The following is a 19686-nucleotide window of genomic DNA, read 5'->3' as shown; positions in this document are numbered from 1 at the left end:
TACGTGTGTCTGTGTGTGAGTGTGTGTGTGGTGTGTGCATGTGTGTGTGCCCATACCCATACTTGTTATGGATTTCAAAAGAGTATACAGAATTATCATTATCTCATACCACTTGCATTGAGATGTTCAATTTTTTCTTCAAGAAGTGAATTTAACTCTTAGAATATTATTGTGGTAGGACTCTCCAGTTTCTTGATACAACATCTATTCATCCCTTTCTCTTTAGAAATAAACTGGAATTTTTATATTGCTTCCCATAATAAAAAACATATTGCCTTCCAGATTTTGCAGCTCAATTTGGCTATGGGACTAACTTTTGGCCTTGAGCTGTTTAAGAGAGATACTTGTGAGAGTTCTTTGAAGATTGGTCAAAGGAAACTAACTCAGATGGATTGTCCCTTTGCTCTCCTGCCTTTCCTCTTAGCTTTTAGCCTGAAAATCCGTGGTGACGGCTGGAGAGCCAATAGTCATCTTGGAACATGACATGATTCTGAAGGTGGGAAGCAAGGCTGGAATGGTACAGAATAAACATAGGAACTTGGGTCCTTGAGAAAATTGTGGAGTCACCATATCTGCCTATAATTCCTACTTTCAGACTTTTTTCTATGTGTGAGAGATCTATCTTATTTAAGTCACTGCTATTTTTGTTGCTAATACTGTTGTTGTTAAGTGAGCATTCTAGTTGAGCCCAAGTTAGGATTCAGAGTCTGGTTATATTTGATGAGTCCCTGGATCAGCATCCCTCAATGCCAACTGTTAAGTGTAATAGGCTAATGATGAATGGACATCTATTTCACGTAACAAAGAACAACTCGTTATGTCCAAATATGATGAGGTCATATTGCTCTTATTTCTCTCTAACCTGAGATTTGGGTCGATGTTCTGTATGAGAAATTGGAAACCTATGTTACAGTGTTCTGTTTTTGTGTTAGGATGGTCGCTGTAAATCTACCTAATAGTAAAAATAAAATATTGCTTGGAATTGTGAAGTAAGTGAATTCTCCATTGTGCAGAAACAAGAACAGCATTATATTTTATATGTAATACTCTTAAACAGTCAATTCATTTATTCAATTAATATATTTGAGCTATTATGGGTTACATAAGTTATGGGTGGGCTTTGATAATTAGTCAACTCATGTCCAATATCACAGGGGCCACTTGTGAATTTAGAGAAAATGGAAGAAAAGAACAATGGAAGCAAATGATGAAAAGTCTAAATATTTTCCTCAAATAATTGTCTTTCTAAAAAATTTCTCATGTTTAAAGACTGGAATTTAAGCTGCATTTTTCTACATGGCACCAGCCTTTTGGTACATATATTAATGTCAAAGATGACTGCTCAAATTACAAGGGTTCACAGCTGTCTCTACAAAATTTCTTAAGTATTCTTGCCACAGTCTCCCCCTCTTTTCTGGGAGACCTGGGGGAAGGGTCTCATATGTCCTTATGGCCAGTAAGCTCACATTATTCACTTACTAGCCACGCTGGTGCTTACAAGATTCTTCATGCAGGAGCGCCACCATTCTGTTTCATGTCCGGATCTTCTAGTAGAACTCTGCTGTCCCGTAACAAGGCTGTATATGTGTTCTTTCTAGGTTACAATTTCCCACACTGCTAAATGATGCTGCATTCACTTTAAACTACACCCTACTGGGGATTGACTTGTTCTAACGAAATGAGGTGACTATTTCTCTAGCCAGCTCTATCAGCTTGAAGTATTACTGCTTATGTCCTGAGTATCATAAAGTCTCTTATGGAAACATTTCTTTGTGTTCTTATTTACAGTCCTGAAGCAAGCATCTTTCACTGCATTTTATCTCTTGTGTCTCTATTGGAGGCACCCAGGGCATGAAGTTTCATCCCAGTAGTTATTTATTCTGCTGTGCAGTTTTACTTTTTCTAATAATTGGCAGAAAGGACTTCTATTGCTCCATCAGTTTGTCAGACAAAATCAAACTTTAAATCCCAGTTTGAACTGCACTGGGACCCATGCTACACCAGAACTTAACTTGGATTCCTGATTGCTTGATAAAATAGCTAGTTGAGAATAAAGCTGTAATTTCTTGACAACAAACATACACACACACTCACCGATATTCATACATATGTACATACAGCAGTCCCTTCATCCACAGGATATGCCCAAACCCACAGTACATGCCTGAAATCTCAGAAAATACTGAACGATATATATATACTATGAGTTTTCTAATACATAGGTACCTATGATAAGTTTAATTTATGAATTAGTCATGGTAAGACATAATAATTATTAATAAACTAATAATATACTGTAACAAAAGTTACATCAATGTGGTATTTTTTTCTCTCTCTCAAGATATCTTATTGTACTATACTCACCTATTTTCAAACCCTGGTTAACCACAGGTAACTAGAATCAAGGAAAGTGAGATTGAAAATAAGTGGTGGTGGGGGGCTACGATATCTCACATACATATATTTCAAGATATGCAAAACCACACACCTCAAAACTTGTAATTTGTATCAACATGATATGCTTGATGCCATAGGCAATGCCATTTTCTCATTAAGTCATCTCTTTTGTTGTAAAACACCATTTAAAAGGAATCACACATGCTAAAACATGTATTTTGGGTATTTTACATTTATCCAGATAGGAATATAAGTAATGTACTTGGTTATAATGTTCCCTTAGCCACTGTTTTGCTACATGCTTCTACATATTGATTCTTTAACACATTTTTTTCTTTTACAGTCTCCCCGTAGTAAATGTAGCTACTATGACTATGAGTGAAAGAGATATGGATGGGTGGAAGAGATATGGAGACGCCAGTAGTTTTGTAGATAAACGCAATGTGAAAACAAAGAACTACTCTTTAATTACTGATACAGAAATAATGACAAGGAAACAAAATTACTTCCTGAATCACACTTTAACAGCTGACTGGTTCGAAAGAGCACAGTTTTTTTTTCTGTTTTCGTCAAATTAAAATCTTAACCATGTAAATTCAAGGCTGTAAAGGACAACTCAGGATCCTTCATAGTAATAATTACAGTATTAAAATGCTTATTTGCTAGAAAAAATGCAAAATCTCAGAACATCTGAGATGCCCAAGCTGTAAAGTGTAATAAAAGCTGTCAACTGTAGTGGAAAGAAAGTTACAAAATATGAAGTTCCGAGTGATTCTTGGTAGCATGAGTTGTGGGATTTGAAGTAAACTGAAAGAAATGGAAGGCATTTGTTTAATATACGATCTTGTTGAAAGACGAGTCCCAGCACAGTAGCTTTTTCCTTTAAAGATTAGCCAGATGTGGGCCTTTTTAAGATCACAAAGAATGGAGCCACGGAAAGAGATTAACAATGCTGGCAGAGAATGGCAGATACAGTAAGGTTTTTTTAAATGGATAGAAATCTATGTAAAGGTGACTCGACAAAACACAGAAGCTGTTTCCTCCTCAATCATTTAGGCAGAAGCTCACACTAAGTAAAAAGATGCAAGGTATTTAGCAGCAATTCCCATTACCTGGTACTTTTATTGCTCTGGCATGATTAGCAGAGACTATTTGGCCAGCGTTGTCAACTATTTGCTTTGTCGTCAGCCTGATGTTTGGTCTGCAATCCCTCTAAAACTAACAGCAAAGGAAAAACACTCAGAAACTTAGGCAGTTCTAGTTGGCAGTGAGGTGTCACCCTTAGCCTACTCTCTGTGAGGTTTATTCTGCATTTTAGAAGCTCGGTGGCTGTTGCTCTTTTTTGATAGCCAACAAAAAGCAACGTCATAGACCTGTTTGGCCGCTGTCCTGGGTCGAAGGGTTTGGCAGCCCTAGGGAGATGAATTTCTCCAGGGTTGGACCCGCCCAGAGCAGAGAAGCAACACCCTTCCAGCCACTACTCTGTTGCTATGAAACAAAAGACTAGGAAGGTAAGCGAAGCAGGAAGTCCCGCCTTCCAGCCCCAGACGGCTTTGGCTCCCGCTCCCGACGCTCACGCCCACCTGCCGCCCCTCATTGGTTAGCTCCCTCGTGCCTTGCATCCCTTCTCCCATTTTCTTTCCCGTTTCCACTTTCGTTCCCAGGCGAGTCCAGGCCCCTCACTTCTCTCCGAGTCCAGTTCCTTTCCGACTTGCTGCGCACCGGCCTTCCTCCGGGGCCATTGTGTACTGTGGAGGACGTGGACGGGGCGGCAGCGCGAGGAGGACGGGCGCCTCCCGCCCATTGGCTGCACGCGCTGTCGGGCAGCGCGCGGGTGCGCGGCATTGGCCCAGCGGCGCGCGGCCCCGCCCCTGCCCCGCCCCGAGCCTGGGTCCTGTGTGTACCACAGGGGTGGGGTGTCCAGCGAGCGGTCTCCTCCTCCTGCTAGAGCTGCTGCGGCGTCCCGCGGCCTCCCCGAGTCGGGCGGGAGGGGACAGCGGGTGTGGATTTGTCTTGACGGTAATTGTGTTTCCACGTCTCGGTGGCCTGCGCGCTGGGTCGCTCCTTCTTCGGGCGCGAGCTGTTTCAGCGATCACGCTGCCCGCCCGGGCTCCGCGCGCGCCCTGGGCTGCGTGCGTGTGGAGTGGGACCCGCGCACACGCGTGTCTCTGGACAGCTACGGCGCCGACAGGCAAGGAGGGAAAGGGTCGCCGGGGAGGCGCCACACTTCTTGCCCGCTCTGGGGCCGGAGGGCCGCTGAGCGCGGGCCACGGTGAAGAGTGGGCAGCCCAGGCTCTCAGCTGCCGGGGCGCCGCTGTCCAGTTTGAAGTGGGGCATTTAAAGATCGGACCCGCAGGCCGGGGAGGAGGGAGGCGGCGGCGCGGATTGTAGCGGGCGGCCGGCGGGGAGGCGCGTCCACCCCGGCGCCCAGCGCTCAGCGCCGGAGACGGACGGGGCTGCGGGCGCGGGAGGGACGCTCGGTCCCCTCCCCGTCCACCTTCCTCCCGCAGCTCACAGCCCAGGGGCCGTGGAGGGGCCTGAGCAGGGAAGGGACACAGGCGTCCCGAGACAAAGCTCTGGGTGAGAGCAGAGGCGAGGGGCGGCAGAAGTGAACTCCTCCTTGTCAGTTTCTGTCTCTTTTAAATGGGCTATTTGTGTGTTCTTTCATTTGGTTCTTGGGAATAACGACTCACCGCGTTGATTTAAAGAAATGTGTTCGTGTGTCTGTCCTGGGCGATTTTAGCGTGGGAAATCCAAGTCCTGCGCCTTTGTTGACAACAGAGTTGTCCCTTACGTTTGTGTAGAATTGTAGAATAATTTTTATGTTTATGTAACTTGGAGAAATCGAACTGAAAGTGAAGTTTCTGCGTGACGCTCCCAAAATGTATGATAGGAACTTCAGTTGTTCTAGTAGTCTGAACTGGAATTAAGGCTGGAGGGGAAGAACATTCTGTTCTTATCTAGGTGGAGGAAACCTGTTTAAGTTTTGTTTGGTGTTTATGAGTTGGGTATTAGTTCAGCCTTAGCTACTTGAAACGTGAGTAGGATGCACCTTTAACTTTTAGTGTTGTAAAAGCAAATCTAGGATCATTGCTCCTAAAACTACTGTGTGTAAAGATTGAGAGTGTAAATTCATGAGCTTATTGATAAAGTTGAATCTGGAACTTTTGGTTTTGCTCTCATTGATGGAGGAAGATGCAGTGGGTACAAGTTAGTGTCTTTAGTTTTCTGGTGGGTAAATATTTTCAAAGCCAACTAACTTTTCTTTTTTTAAATCTGCCTTTCAAAGAACTAAAATTCCAGATGGCAAACTCAATGAATGGCAGAAACCCTGGTGGTCGAGGAGGAAACCCCCGAAAAGGTCGAATTTTGGGTATTATTGATGCTATTCAGGATGCAGTTGGACCCCCTAAGCAAGCTGCGGCAGATCGCAGGACCGTGGAGAAGACTTGGAAACTCATGGACAAAGTGGTAAGTTCTGTCTGACGTTTCTTGTGCCAAACACTATTCACTTTGTCTGTGGTTTCTCTAGATTTATTTATGCTGTTAATTAATAAAAACCATTATTATGGCAACAATCTTTGGATTTCTGTTCATTTTTTTTACTTCAATTCTGTGTTTTTTGAAAAGTTAGATTCAAAGACTTTTTTTTTTTTTAACCTTTTGTCCTTTCTACTCTTTAAGGTTCAGAGTTCCTCTATTTGACTCAATATGCAAAGTTTTACCATTGGCTGCTTTTTGTTGGTGTATGGCCATAGACTGTTTGGAAGTGTTTGTTCTGCCTTATGTGAGGTTGTGTTGCTCTTAGATAACAAAAGAGTACAAGCAGGTTATTTGCCTTTGATGGACCACTCATGACAATCATCTGGTATGATACTGAAAGCATTTACTGGGGAAAGAAACAGATTAGTTCTTAAGTAAAGAAGCAGTGTTTCAGGGAGTTTCCATTTTCATCTTTGAGAATTCGTCTTCATTAAGAAACGTTTTTGTTGTTAATGGGAGAGTTAACAGTTTCTTTCATCTACTATTCCATTTTGAAACAGGAAACCTTTCGATGGCACATTGTTTATTGTGAAAGGAAAATTTATGTTGGGGTTGGTGAGGCTGAGAGTATCAGAAACCTCTGTGGTTTCTGCATGTTGCTTTCAGACAAACTGTAATTTCACAGGAAAAAATCAAGTTGGGTGTCATTATCCAGAGAGGTCCGGTTAAAAAGACAACCTGAATACCTTACAGAGATCTACTCAGAAGCTAGCTGTCAGTATCCTACCTTACTAAGTACGATGATAAAATAAGTTTAAGATGTAGCTTGCTGCTTTGCAAAAATTAATCTTTTTTTGAAGCAACAGCACTGTCCTGCATTTATTGGTAAATATTTGTAACACCTTATGACTTTATTTTTTAAATATCTGGAGCTAATTGTAAGTTTAGTTGAGGCAAGACTCAAGATCTTTATAACTGAAGAAATGGAGGTTTAGAAAAAAATTCCTTTGTAGGGATGTGCCAAAGCATCCAGGAAATCATATGGTAATGTTCATCTTTGCTTTGGTTTGTTGCTGTCTGCAAATAGTGGCTACAGGAAGCCACTATCAGTAGTAATAGCAATATACGAATGTGACAAGATTTACTTTATTTTCATTTATTCTGTTGGAAAGGACACATAGATGAATGACTGGCCTGTCATTCCACAGGCGGTGGTGCTAAATGCAGAGCCAGAATGTTATTGCCCGATAAATATCCTTAGTTTTGGGCTTCAGTGTGACCTATTTAAGCTTCTGCCAATTTATTCAAATTGTTATATTAAAGTACTCCAGACAGAATGATGTCATAGTATCAGAATATTGCAACTTGCTGCTTGGGGTTTTCATTTTAGCATTGGATACTTAAGAATACAGAGGTACACAATTGGAAAAATAACATATATTTGGCAAGCACAATACTACATATCTTTGCTTTGCTAAAGAGTGTGCATTTGAAGGTCACTCTCACTGCCTAAATCATTTGTTGGGGTAAGAGAAGGAATTCAAGGTTTTTTTCTGTAACTTGTCTGTTACATAAGTGGACAGCAAATGGTTCAGATTCTATAAAGGGGCTGCCCTTTTTCCCCCACTCTCCATCTTTAAGTGGTCAGAATCTGTACATCTGTGAGTGTTAGAACATCAAATCAAAAAGATTTATATAAGGAAGTGGTGAGCTGTAGTTACTGTAAGAACATTATTTTTGAAACATTAAAAAATGATGTACACAAGTTTGGTCTATAACTAGTTGTTAACATAAGTTTTATTCACTTTTACTTTTTTCACCATGAGTTATGGTAAAATAGATGGTTATTTGATGGTTCAACATCTGCTATTGTTTATTTTATTAACCCTTTTGTGGGTTTAGGTTTAATCTCTCCAATTGAGAAACTTGACTTAACAAGGAAATCTATTATCCAAAGTCTCTACTTAGTGGGTTGTGGGTGCGGGTGTTGGCAAATGTACATTGCTATGGCTTTCCCTGTTTATCTTCATTATTTGTCAAAGATGAAAATGGTTGTATTCATTTGTGAATGTACCCAGGGGCTTTGTGGAGAGAAATCACATAAGTTATTATGAAAGAATTCAGTGTGTTTATTTTTACTCTAGGATACAGGAAATAGAAAGGCATTGATAATTACTAATTGGCAGTATATTTTATTTAAGTGTGTAGTGCAGAAACATCCCCCTCTTTTGTTTATCTTTTCTTATTTGTTAGTGGTGAAGGAAGTGGCTCATAATATCAACATTGTCCTGATGATTACATCAGGAACTTTATTATTAGTTCTGAAGTTAATCACTTGACACGTTACCTTAAAAAAAAAATAACTGCAATAGCATGAATTTAGTTTGTGAATAACAGAACATAGCAACTTTGAAGTTTAATTGGTAGTTATGTAAAAGGCAGAGTTAAGTGTACAGCTAGTATTTTTTTCTTATGAAGCCTCTTCAGAAGGGTAGATCTTGGAAGTATAAATATGAACACAAGCTTCAATTTCAGTGTGTTTCAGCTACCAATAAAGTAAAATAACTATTTTTACAGGGAATAATGAAGCAGTCTTGGGTGTAGGGGAAATATCTAGGAAGTATGTAGTTTTTCCATTTCTTGGCCTCTAGAATTTAAAATGGTCAACTGAAATTCCTTCCAACTAATCGCTCTGTTTTCAGAGGGCACGCTTTTTCTCCAAGGTCACTGAGAATAGGAGAGAGTAGTTGCTTAGTTGTGTTCTTTATAGGAGGTAGAGTGTTTTGTACCAGAACAACAGTAGTACAGAGTTAGCATAGTCCATGTTTTGAGGAAAAGAACGGTAGATACTAGCATATCCAAAAGCATCCCATTTAGACAGATTTTCTGGCCTTAGCTCTACATGTCAATGTAATTTGATAGCTGACCTTAAAGCGCTCACATCAGTGGATGCCTATTTGATACAGTGATGGAAATATTACTCATGAATACATACGTAGGTTCAAGTGCAGCCCAGATGAAATGTGAAGTCTCTTCTGAAGCTACTCAAGAGAAAGATTTCTTAAACATTAAATAAATATTTTTTTGAGGGCCTACTGTGTTTCCACTAAGTGCCATTTACTAGAGATATGAAGCTAGACAAGACATAATCCTACCTTTGACCAGTCAAGGAACTCAGAGAGCAGCATCAGAGTTAAACATATAAATGGCTAATTGTCATGTAGTATGGAAAGGGCTGTACTACAAACCCAAAGTACAGTTGGAGCAGAGTAGAGAACGTCTTCCTTGTTTTTCTGGCCAGTGTTCAGAGAACTTTCTGTTTGGATTCTGCTGGCCATTGCCTTTTAGGAACAGCATTATTGTGCTCTTGTTAGAAATGCTGAGGTGAGAGTAAGGAAGTGATTGCTAATCAGTATGGTTGGAATGATAATTTATTAATGTGAAGTTCCTGAGCATGGTTTTCACAAGAGTCCTAGCCAGGTGGTAGAAAATAGAAGAAACAATTTTCCATCTAATAGATACTAAATGTACTGGGCATACATGGATGCTCAGGAAATTAGAAAATAATTAATTGATGCTAAAGAGCAAAGCATGCTGAGTACCTGCCTCAAATTTTTGTCTTGCTGCCCTTGTCATTTATTTTAAATTACATTACTGAAAGAATTTAAAAAGCATTTAGGAAGTGATGATGCCCACTAGGCTTTTCCTGCTTTTGCCCTCAGTAAATTTAGTACATTTGTCAAGCTTGAAATATAATTCATTCTCTTTTTAATTTAATTGTGATCATAATATATTTTAATGTTTGTCAATCAAAGATGCTTAGATTATGTACAGATATTTTAAAGAACAGAAGTAAACTTTCTTTCCTAAGCTGAGTTCCTCATACCTCTGAAATATAGTCCATGTCAAGTAAAACTTAGCTTTTAGATGCCTGTTATTTGTGTTTACTGATTTGGAGACTCTGACTTTTTAGAGCTTAAAACAGCTAATATCATTCATTTGAATTATACTTCTTTACATGTTTCCTTTTCCTCACTGAAGTTGTTCTACCTTAGCAGAATCATGGGTCCTAGTAGACTTGGTTAGGGGATAATAACAAATTGTCTGGACAGTTTTGTTTAATACTGAGTTCAGTTTTGAATTTGTGTTGTGATAAATGAAGTGATCCCAAAGTTTGCTACGTAACTTCTAGGAAAAGCTATTAATAAAGTAAAAGATTTAAAGGAATCCTATTAAGAGTTACCTTGGATTATTCTTGTGATATAAGGCATACATATAATACAGGCCTCAATCAGTTAGTAATCTTTTAACTATCACAAAATTTTTAGCATTCGGATTTTGAATCTACTTTCTTCCTTTCAAAAGGTGCTTTATGTGCTGTCTGTTGATTTCATCATTCATTTATCAAATCTCAGCAGTGGAAAGACAGACATTTCCAAATAGCTATGCCATAGAGTAAAATGTAATTTGTGCTTTAAGGTGGTATAAATAAAGTGCTGAGGTGTAGTATGTGGTGGAGGTGAAAGTTGCTTGCTAAGGCTGAAAAGTTGGTATAGAATGAAGCATGGAGTAGGTACTGTCCAGCTGATGGGTTGGATTCCGGTGAGAGGGAGGACATGTTAGGTTGAAGCAATGATAGATTGTTGAGTAACAGAAGGGAAGTTAGGGGAAGATGATAGAGGTTTTGATTGCTTTGTCAAAGAATTTTGACTTATTTGGTAGAAAACCATTGAAGGCTCTTAATCAGGGAGAGGAAACATCAGGGCTCTGCTTTGATAGAATTTGCTTACTTGACTCTGCAAAGCTTGGATTAAGAGAAAAAACTGAAAGCAAGAATAATGATCAAGAGGAATTAAAATAGTCTGGGCAAGAAATAATGAAATACTGGCCTAGATAATTGAAAGTAGGTATAGCGAGTGTTGGTTCAGATGTCGGAGGCATTTTGGAGGTAAAATCTACAGGTCTTGGTGACCCCTTAAAGTTAGAGGGTGAAAGACAAGGTGAAGTGAAAGTGACTCTTGAGGTTTTCAGCCTAGTTGACTCTGAAGGCAGTGATGCACTTAATGAGATAAGGAACATAAGAAGGAAAAGAGGAAGTGTGGGGGTTAGTTTTTGGCCATCCTGAGTTCACCATGTTAGTATGAATTTCATTTAAAGTCAGAAAATTAATTGTACAGTTCAAGAGAGAAGTAGAAACAAGAGACACATATTTGGTAGATATGATTGTAGGTGTAGCTGAACGCTATAGAACTGCCAGAGATTTCTGAGGCAGAGTAGAAGGAGCGATTCAGAGAAAAAGTCAGATAATCGAATTTTGGGGAGTACGAGGGGTATAATTGAATGGCAGAGAAGGAAATCATTATGCTTTAATTCTACCTTTCTTATCACTACATAGACTAGTGACAAGAAAGGTAGAATTAAAGCATAATGATTTCCTAGGTGGAAGCAGCTTTAAGAAGAAGGTAAAATCTGAAGTTCTGATAAAACTAAGTTCAAATTCAAGTGGAGAAAACCAAACAGGGTGAAAATTCAAGATGTCATTGAATTGTATGGTTAGAGGCCATTATTGACCTTTATAGAGCAGTTTCTCTTATGTGATGGGGCTAGATTAAAATGAGTATGTGGATTATTTAAAAATTGTTCTAGAACTGAATAATGAAAAAGAAGGAAGTTCTGTTAGCCTGAGGATTTGAACAGCATTGAAATAACTCTGGGTGTGTGTGTGTGTGTGTTTGTGTGTGTGTGTGTATGTCTATATGTGCACACACGATAGGAGAGGTTCAAATATTGATGGGAATAAAAAAGATTGATGGGAAAGGATGTAGGTAGGTAATGGCCTAAGAGGCAAGGGAAAAAGAAATACTTGAAGCGGTAGCATTCTACATTAAACCGTGGGAGGGAAAGACTAGGAACAAGTAGAAGGGGTAATCTTGGCGGATAAATGTAACTTCCACTTACACAGGTGGAAAGCAAGGGAATATACAAAGAAGTTTTCAGGGCATTTGTAAATTTTATATTGGGTTGCAAGGAAGTGATTTAAGGTATAATATTTATAATGTTTAAATTATGTTTAAAATTTTTATATTATGAAATAAGCAGTATACATGTATTAACTAGTCTTCTAACAAATAAATGGGTAAAAAATTTTAAATGGAAATCATTCTCATCTTTAATATTAAGTTCATGTTATTATACACATGCTGTGACTTAAAGGATGCCACAGTACTATTTTTATCTACACTGCTTGGGCATATATTAATAATATTATTTCATTTTAACTAAGGTTTTCTTTTTGTTTTTTGTTTTTAAGTATTTGTAGGTTGCTAATTTTTTATAGTAATGAGAGACATATTTTGAAAATATCCAACAGATTTTGTAGCCTTTTAACATATTAACATTTAGATACTTGTTGAGCTTATATTATCTTATAGTACCAAGGAAAAAGTATTCATAGTTATAATATTCTACCTGTTAAAATATTAAAGAAATATTAAAGCCCTATATTTTTTCCTGAGAGCCTCTTGGGTGTGAAGAAACCAGAGGATTCCATGTCAGCTGACAGGAGTACTGACCAGGGCTTCGCCTTATTTCCTGCTTTTCTGCACAGAACATTCCAGACTTTTTAAGGGTTTTAGGCAGCATGAATAACTTTATGAGCTAAAAGAACTTTTAAAAATCATGATCCCCTCACAAACTGCTCAGTGCCCTTGGTCTAATTTTCACACCTTTGTAAAATCTGCAGGGATTTTGCCTTGTGGTGTAATGTAAAATATGGAAAGGAGAAGAAATACTAAGAAGGAGATTGGGCCAACTATGTTCTGGACACTGTACAGAGTACTTTACATTTCCTTCTAAGGAGTATAATACCCTCAGAAGTTTCCAGAAGAAGAATCCTGCCCAAGGTTGTAAAGCTAGTAAGTGTCAGGGCCAGATCCTAGGTTTGCTTGATTCTAATGTCTGTGTCACGGTATGAAGAGTCAAGCACACTGCTCCATGGTGTGCTGCCTCTTTCCAAAGGAAGTAAATCAAAAGGGCATTTCCCCAACTCCACTCCCGTATTTAATGTTACCAAATTCTCCAAATTTTGTACTCATTTTTAGGCAGCTTTATTCAATATAGTTATGGATAACCTATTTGTAATATATTTTTCCTGAAATGTTCTTCCTTACCTTGTTTCCTTCCTCATCTCTGCCGTCAAATATTTAGTACACGTCTACTTATATGCAATGTTTGATATTAGATGATAGAAATAGACCAATGACAAAGACTGTTCTTCACCTTTAAGGATGTTCCATTCTCATTTGGAAGAAAGAGAGTGAACAGAATACACAACTGGTATTTTAATTGTATCTAGTTTGTTCTTTAATGGTGCTTCTTATGTCAGTCTTCTGAAGACATCATGGAAAACCATAAAGGACTTGGTATTTTATCTAAATTCAGCTGTACTGGACTCATGATCAATTTTATGTGCCAACTTTGTTTTGCCCAATTAATATCCTATGAAAAAAAGTGTATTTTTATACTTTTTACACTTTGTATATTATGTATTTTTATACTTAGTAACATACATTTTTATATTTTACATATTTAGTAATTATTTGCTGCATTAAAATGGAAAGAAACCAAAATAACTCTGTGTATGTACACACACACACACACACACACACACACACACACACTTTTAGGTAACTGTAATAAGAAACCTCTTCTAACATTTACAGGAGGAGGTCAGGGCTTTCCATACTGTCTTTAAAAATGGGGTAGTTCACTTGAGAGTATATGACTTGATTCAGTATAACTGAATGCTCCCTGAAGTGAGGTGTGCTTTGTAATGAGTCTTATAGTATAGGCACAATTGCTTACTGTTGAAATTTTCATTTTATTTGGTAAAAGTTCTTTTCTATGTTTCCTAGGCTGGTTTGAAACTTGTTTGCAAGGAATATATTATCTGATCTAATAAAATTTTTTAACCTTTTGGCTGGAAATTTTATTTAAGGCACAGTCAGATAATTCTTTAAATGCAAGTTTATTCCAAGAATAAGTAATGACTTTGAAAATTCTTATAGCATTAGTAAATCCTGTTTTTGTATTTGTGTTTTTGCCTTGATGTGGTTGAATATATGTATATAAATACATATTTATGTATTTATTGGAATGCATAGCTGTTATATTACTAATATATTTTTATTTATGTGAAACAATGCAGATTACATGTATATAGAGAGTCTCCTTAAACATTTCTAATACATTTAAGCAAATACAAAAATCAGTTGTATATTAGTGTGGAGACAGTTCCTGATTCTAAAGTCCAGCTATCAGGATTCTGAGCTGTAACCTTAGTTAGATTCTAGTTCTGTATTTCAGTATTGACATGTCAAAAGGAATTGTCCTGGGGATTTCCAGATTTTTTGAGTTAATGGCTATAGTGGAATTTTCAGCCTGATTCCAATAATAAATCTTTTGCCTTTTAGTTCAAAAGAAAAGAGCAATATTTCTATTGAATCTGTTATTTTATGCACCAATCGGTGCCCTAAAAAGTTCATCATTTTATAAAGTGACCACAGATTTGTTCTGTGTCAAAGTTCTTCTGTGTTAGTACCAACTTTCATTCTAGAAAGGAATTTAGGTATTTTCAGAAGAGGTGTAATCATTTGAATCTGAACTTGACCCTTGTGGTGAGTTTGATTTTCTCCTTAATATACTGCTTTTAGGAAAGCAATTTTTCTTTCCTGGCTTTTACAGCTCCTTGCACGTAGCAGGTACTCAATAAATATTTATTGAATGGAATTGAATTTGACCTGCATAGCAGTCATAGTCCTGATGTAGGGTTATTCATTTTTGGCAGAAGCTGTCGTAAATCACAGGGTTTAATAGTAATCCAACTGCTAAACTGCATACTCAGTGGCATACAGTAGTTCAGCACAGTATGCTGCATTTTCACAAGTGCAAATTTAGGAAACAGTTTAGCCTACAGGCCTTGATGAACTGACTCTGGCCTATTTCAGATCTCTCGTACTACTCACGCACAGCCTTCTTTCCTATGCACTGAACTTCTAGAATAACCGCATTGAGTCCTCTCTTAATGCGCTTGTTCTCTGGTGCCTCTTAAGCCTTTGCACACTCCTTTGGCTAGAACACTTCTTTTGGCAAATTTAAGTATGTATATCCTGACACTCTTATGTGGAAATGAATGAGCTGCTGCTTTTCTCCTGTAGCAGTTTGTACTTGCCTCCATCATAGCACTAAATTCTCCTATAATTCTTTCCTAAACCACCAGTCCTTCCCACTAGACAGCTGCTTGAGGGCAGGTGTGTGATTTATTCATTTCTGTGTTCCCTAGAGCCTGAAACAATGTCTGCCACATAAATGTTTGTTGAATTAACAAATGGGTCCTGAAGTTTATGTAAATTTGCAAATGGAATAAAATAAAAATGTAAATGAGTTTAGCAGGGATCATTAATTATACGCCTAATTTTAATTAAATTGTCAGAAAGATCAGCCTGAGATTTGGAAGATGCAAGCTCTTGTGTTGGATTGATGATATTTTAATGATCCCTTAATCTTTGTAGTTCTTATTTTTTTTTTATCTAGAAATGAATGGATTGGGTGGAATCTTTACTAGATCCCTTAGAGCAAGAATCACACTGCTCTTAAGTTACAGAGAAATAAGTCTCTTCTGCCAGACTCTTTGACTCAGGAAGTATGCTTTAGTCATCTGTAATTTCCTAGCACTAAGCTCAGTACCTGGTATATAGTAGTTCCAACAATTTTCACCTGATAAAGCAATAAATTCCCACATGGAATTACAGTTTTAAATAAAGCAAATGAGAAAAAGTTCAGATAAAGAATAGTGTATTAAATATTTATAAAATGTAAAAGTATCTGTCAAATAATATTTGTGTGGAATGTCTGGAAAAAAAAACCTGACAGAAATTTTGTATTTACCAGTTAACAAGTTCTCTAGTAAAGGAAATGAATTTGAAACTGTCTGGTACCCAAACTACAAGAAAATAATGTATCAGTCTGTGACATGTCATACCAAGTTTTATGTTGCTAAAATTAAACTGTGCCTGCTGTAGAATGTTGGTCTCAATATTCTTAGTATTTATGTGTGCTTGTGATAGTATTTTTGGTTTAAATAATTTAAAAACCATATTCTGTTTCAACCAGGATTTGTTAAGTACTCGACATATTTGGGACTTAATCTTTAGGGCAGAATGAAATCTGATTATACTACTGTATCGCATATTGAAAAGGGGGTAACAAAGCTCTGTCAACCCTTTTCACTATACTTTTGTAAAGATTTGCCATTATTTAGTAAATGGGATGCCATCCTACCTTTTCAAGGACTTTCTTGGTGATAAAAAGAATATGATTACATTTTAAGTAAGCCTATATCTTTGGGTTATTAATTTGAATACTTGATATTTTGGAGTTCAGTTGCAAAAATAAAAAGAATATGATTACATTTTAAGTAAGCCTATATCTTTGGGTTATTAATTTGAATACTTGATATTTTGGAGTTCAGTTGCAAAAATAAAGGAAATAATGCAATCAGACTTTGTGTAAAAAATATAGCAATCAATCCATTAATTTATTGATTATACAACAATTCTGCTGTAAGGCATTGTTTGCAAAGAGGAAGAATATATAATAATGCCCTGAGTTAATGGGAAAAACTTTCTCTTTCCAAGCATCAGAGGCTGATGCTTGGAAATTTGAGCCATATTTTTCTCCCCCCTCACTACCTCCCTCAAAAAAACCCCAAATATTTATTTAAGAAAGTAAGTATGATAGGGAATGTGAGTACATTTTTAATTTGTTGGTTCCTTGATTCATTGTGTTTGTTATGCTTGAAATTATTATAGCTCAATTGTTTATTTGTCCCAGGGACCTTTATAGGTTCCCAGGGCAGATCGATGTTGTATGCCACCTGAAACTTACATAATATGAAGAAATCTTTCTCAATACAGAGAATATAAAAGTTACAAACATCAAATTTTGTATGAAAATGAATTTTCTTTAGAATACGAAAAATCCACAAAACACTATAATTTTTTAAAAGCTAGTATATCTACAAACGATTAGAGAAATAATCTAGACTAGTTTTTGACTCTCAACATTTTATACCTTGATTATCTTCCATTACCACATATACTTCCAGTTTTGGGTGTCATGAGACACATTCAGATTGCCAAATTCAAATTGGATTTCACTGTTCCCATGGTAGGATGGTCAGCATCGTGGGCACTTGAAGTATTTCTGAAACTATCATTTATAAATATATTATTACAGATTTAAAAAATATTGTGTTTGTTTAAGATGTATAACATGATGCTTCGATATATACACATAGTGAAATGGTTACTACATCAAATAAATTAACATAACCTTCACCTTCCCTAATTACCTTTTTGTGGCAAGACCACTTAAACTCTGTTCTCCTAGCAAATTTTCAGAATACAGTGTTCTTAGCTATAGGTCTCATGCTGTATGTTAGATCACCAGTCTGAATCATTCTACATAATTGCAAATTTGTACCCTGTGACCTACTTCTTTCCATTTCTTCCTGTCCCCATCCCTGGGGCCCACCCACTGTTCTACTCTATGTTTTTATTTGTTTAATTCCTTCTTTTAACATTCTGCATATAAAAGTGAGATCATATATCAATAGTATATTTCTTTTGGTGCCTGACTTATTTCACTTTCATTGGGACTGCTGACAGTAATTAACCACTTAACAGGAGTGATTGCATGCCTCACATATACCTTCCACTAAACCCAAAGTAAGTGGATCTCCAACTTAAATTTCCATTAGCCAGATTCCAGAAATACTCACAGCCACTCCAGTGCTACCCAGCAGGAGGCTTTAGCCAATTATGTTTAAGATATCATACTCTTCACAATTTTACAAAAAAAAATGACAAGGGCCTTAGAAGAGGGCCATGTATCTTTATTTGAACATTTAACCTTTTGTAAGACTGCTGTCCCATTACGCTACATAATGCTCTTGTGCAATTCTCAATGATTTCATTTGAAAGTTATTTATGTGAAGAGTTCATTGTGCCCTCTCTGGAGGGATAAGAATCTGGTGGACTAACTTACTCTGGGCTAAATCACATGAACGTGTAGAAGTGAATACATTAGTTGGATTACTACCTTCTCTGGCTGGCAGAAGGTACTTTCAGTTCTGCAGGCAGCCCCTGAACGCCCCAGTGGTTGGCTGCACCTGTGGTGGGATGACTGAACCGTTATATACCATATGTTTATAGGCGTGGTAGAGGTGGAAAAGACTAGTTCTGACCTGACACAACATTTACTACTTAATAACTCAATTATTCAAATCGCACCTATTTGTCTTATTCTCCTCGGGGTTCAGGAACAGTACACCAAAACATTAATTAACAATCTATGAGACAGCACCAGCTGGAAGTTCAAGGTAGTAAAATAACATATACATGTGAGACCATTGGTTGTCAACAGAAAAGGCCCATTTCCTCATTTTTATTTAAAAAAAAAACTCTCAGTGGTATACAGTGATTAGCATACTGGAGTTCTGTTAAGCTATATGTGCAATGAAGTATCTTAGAATTAAAACTTCAGAGATTCAGAGTAAGGGTATGATATAGAAAAGATCGAATGGTAGGAGAACAGAATAGGATTTATTTATATTATGACAAACATGAATATTAGTCAGTTATTAATAAATTGGAGATAGTAAGTTAAGATCATAATTTATATTATAGAAAATGAAGAAATAGGACATGGTTCTATAACTTTTTCATTTTTCTGTGAAACAAAATATTATGATTTATTTTATTTTTATCTTTGTTTTTAGGTAAGACTGTGCCAAAATCCCAAACTTCAGTTGAAAAATAGCCCACCATATATACTTGATATTTTGCCTGATACATATCAGCATTTACGACTTATATTGAGTAAATATGATGACAACCAGAAACTTGCCCAACTCAGTGAGAATGAGTACTTTAAAATCTACATTGATAGCCTTATGAAAAAGTCAAAACGGGCAATCAGACTCTTTAAAGAAGGCAAGGAGAGAATGTATGAAGAACAGTCACAGGACAGGTAAGAAGAATATTTCAGATGTCTTGGTGTAAAGGTCATTCATTTTGTGTTTTACTTAGTAGTTAACTTAAATGTCACCATGTAATTGTTTTGTGGTAAATGTCAGTCATTTTGTATATGGTCATGTGGTGCTTACCGATGGGGATACTTCACGAGAAATATACATTTAGGCCATTTCATTGTTGTGTGGACATCACAGAGTGTACTTACACAGAGCTCGATGGTATTACCTACCACATACCTAGGCTGTTGATACAGCCTGTTGCTCCTAGGCTATAAATCTATACAGCATGTTACTGTGCTGAATACTGTGGGCAATTGTAACACAATGGTAAGTATTTGTGTATCTAAATATACCTAAACATAGAAAAGGCACGGCAAAAATACTGTATAAAAGGCCGAGTACGGTGGCTCACACCTTGTAATCTCTGCAATTTGGGAGGCTGAGTCAGCCAGATCACCTGAAGTTGGGAGTTCAAGACCAGCCTGACCAACGTGGAGAAACCCCGTCTCTACTAAAAATACAAAAATTTGCCGGGTGTGGTGGCGTACACTTATAATCCCAGCTACTCGGGAGGCTGAGGCAGGAGAATCGCTCGAACCCAGGAAGTGGAGGTTGAAGGGAGCTGAGATCGCGCCATTGCACTCCAGCCTGGGCGACATGAGGGAAACTTTGTCTCAGTTAAAATATATATATATATATATATATATATATAT

General features: G+C 37.4%; 1 protein-coding gene and 1 long non-coding RNA gene across 9 annotated transcripts in view; one reads left to right on the top strand and one right to left on the bottom strand.

The window, feature by feature from the left end:
* Window positions 1-2841: 2841 nt before the first annotated feature.
* On the bottom strand, window positions 2842-4138 carry LOC119471624. The gene is made up of 2 exons (XR_005200684.1): window positions 3981-4138; window positions 2842-3615 (listed from the first exon to the last, which is right to left on the bottom strand). It is a non-coding gene; the product is annotated as an uncharacterized LOC119471624 (long non-coding RNA).
* Window positions 4139-4279: 141 nt separating this feature from the next.
* CBLB (Cbl proto-oncogene B) overlaps window positions 4280-19686 on the top strand; it is a 211001-nt gene continuing 195594 nt past the window's right edge. For 4 of the 8 annotated variants that reach the window (XM_037739282.1, XM_037739281.1, XM_037739280.1 and 1 more), the window contains exons 1-3: window positions 4291-4588; window positions 5687-5868; window positions 18719-18969. In XM_037739282.1, coding sequence (XP_037595210.1) covers window positions 5701-5868; window positions 18719-18969 — 419 coding nt within the window. In that variant the 5' untranslated portion in view covers window positions 4291-4588; window positions 5687-5700. The other 4 variants (XM_017530609.2, XM_017530608.2, XM_017530610.1 and 1 more) reach the window with 4 other exon arrangements.

The sequence above is a fragment of the Cebus imitator genome, unplaced genomic scaffold (assembly GCF_001604975.1).
Source record: "Cebus imitator isolate Cc_AM_T3 unplaced genomic scaffold, Cebus_imitator-1.0 Scaffold67, whole genome shotgun sequence".
NCBI lineage: Eukaryota > Metazoa > Chordata > Mammalia > Primates > Cebidae > Cebus > Cebus imitator.
Note: the sequence above shows the minus strand (reverse complement) of the source record. Positions and strands in the feature narration are given on the sequence as shown.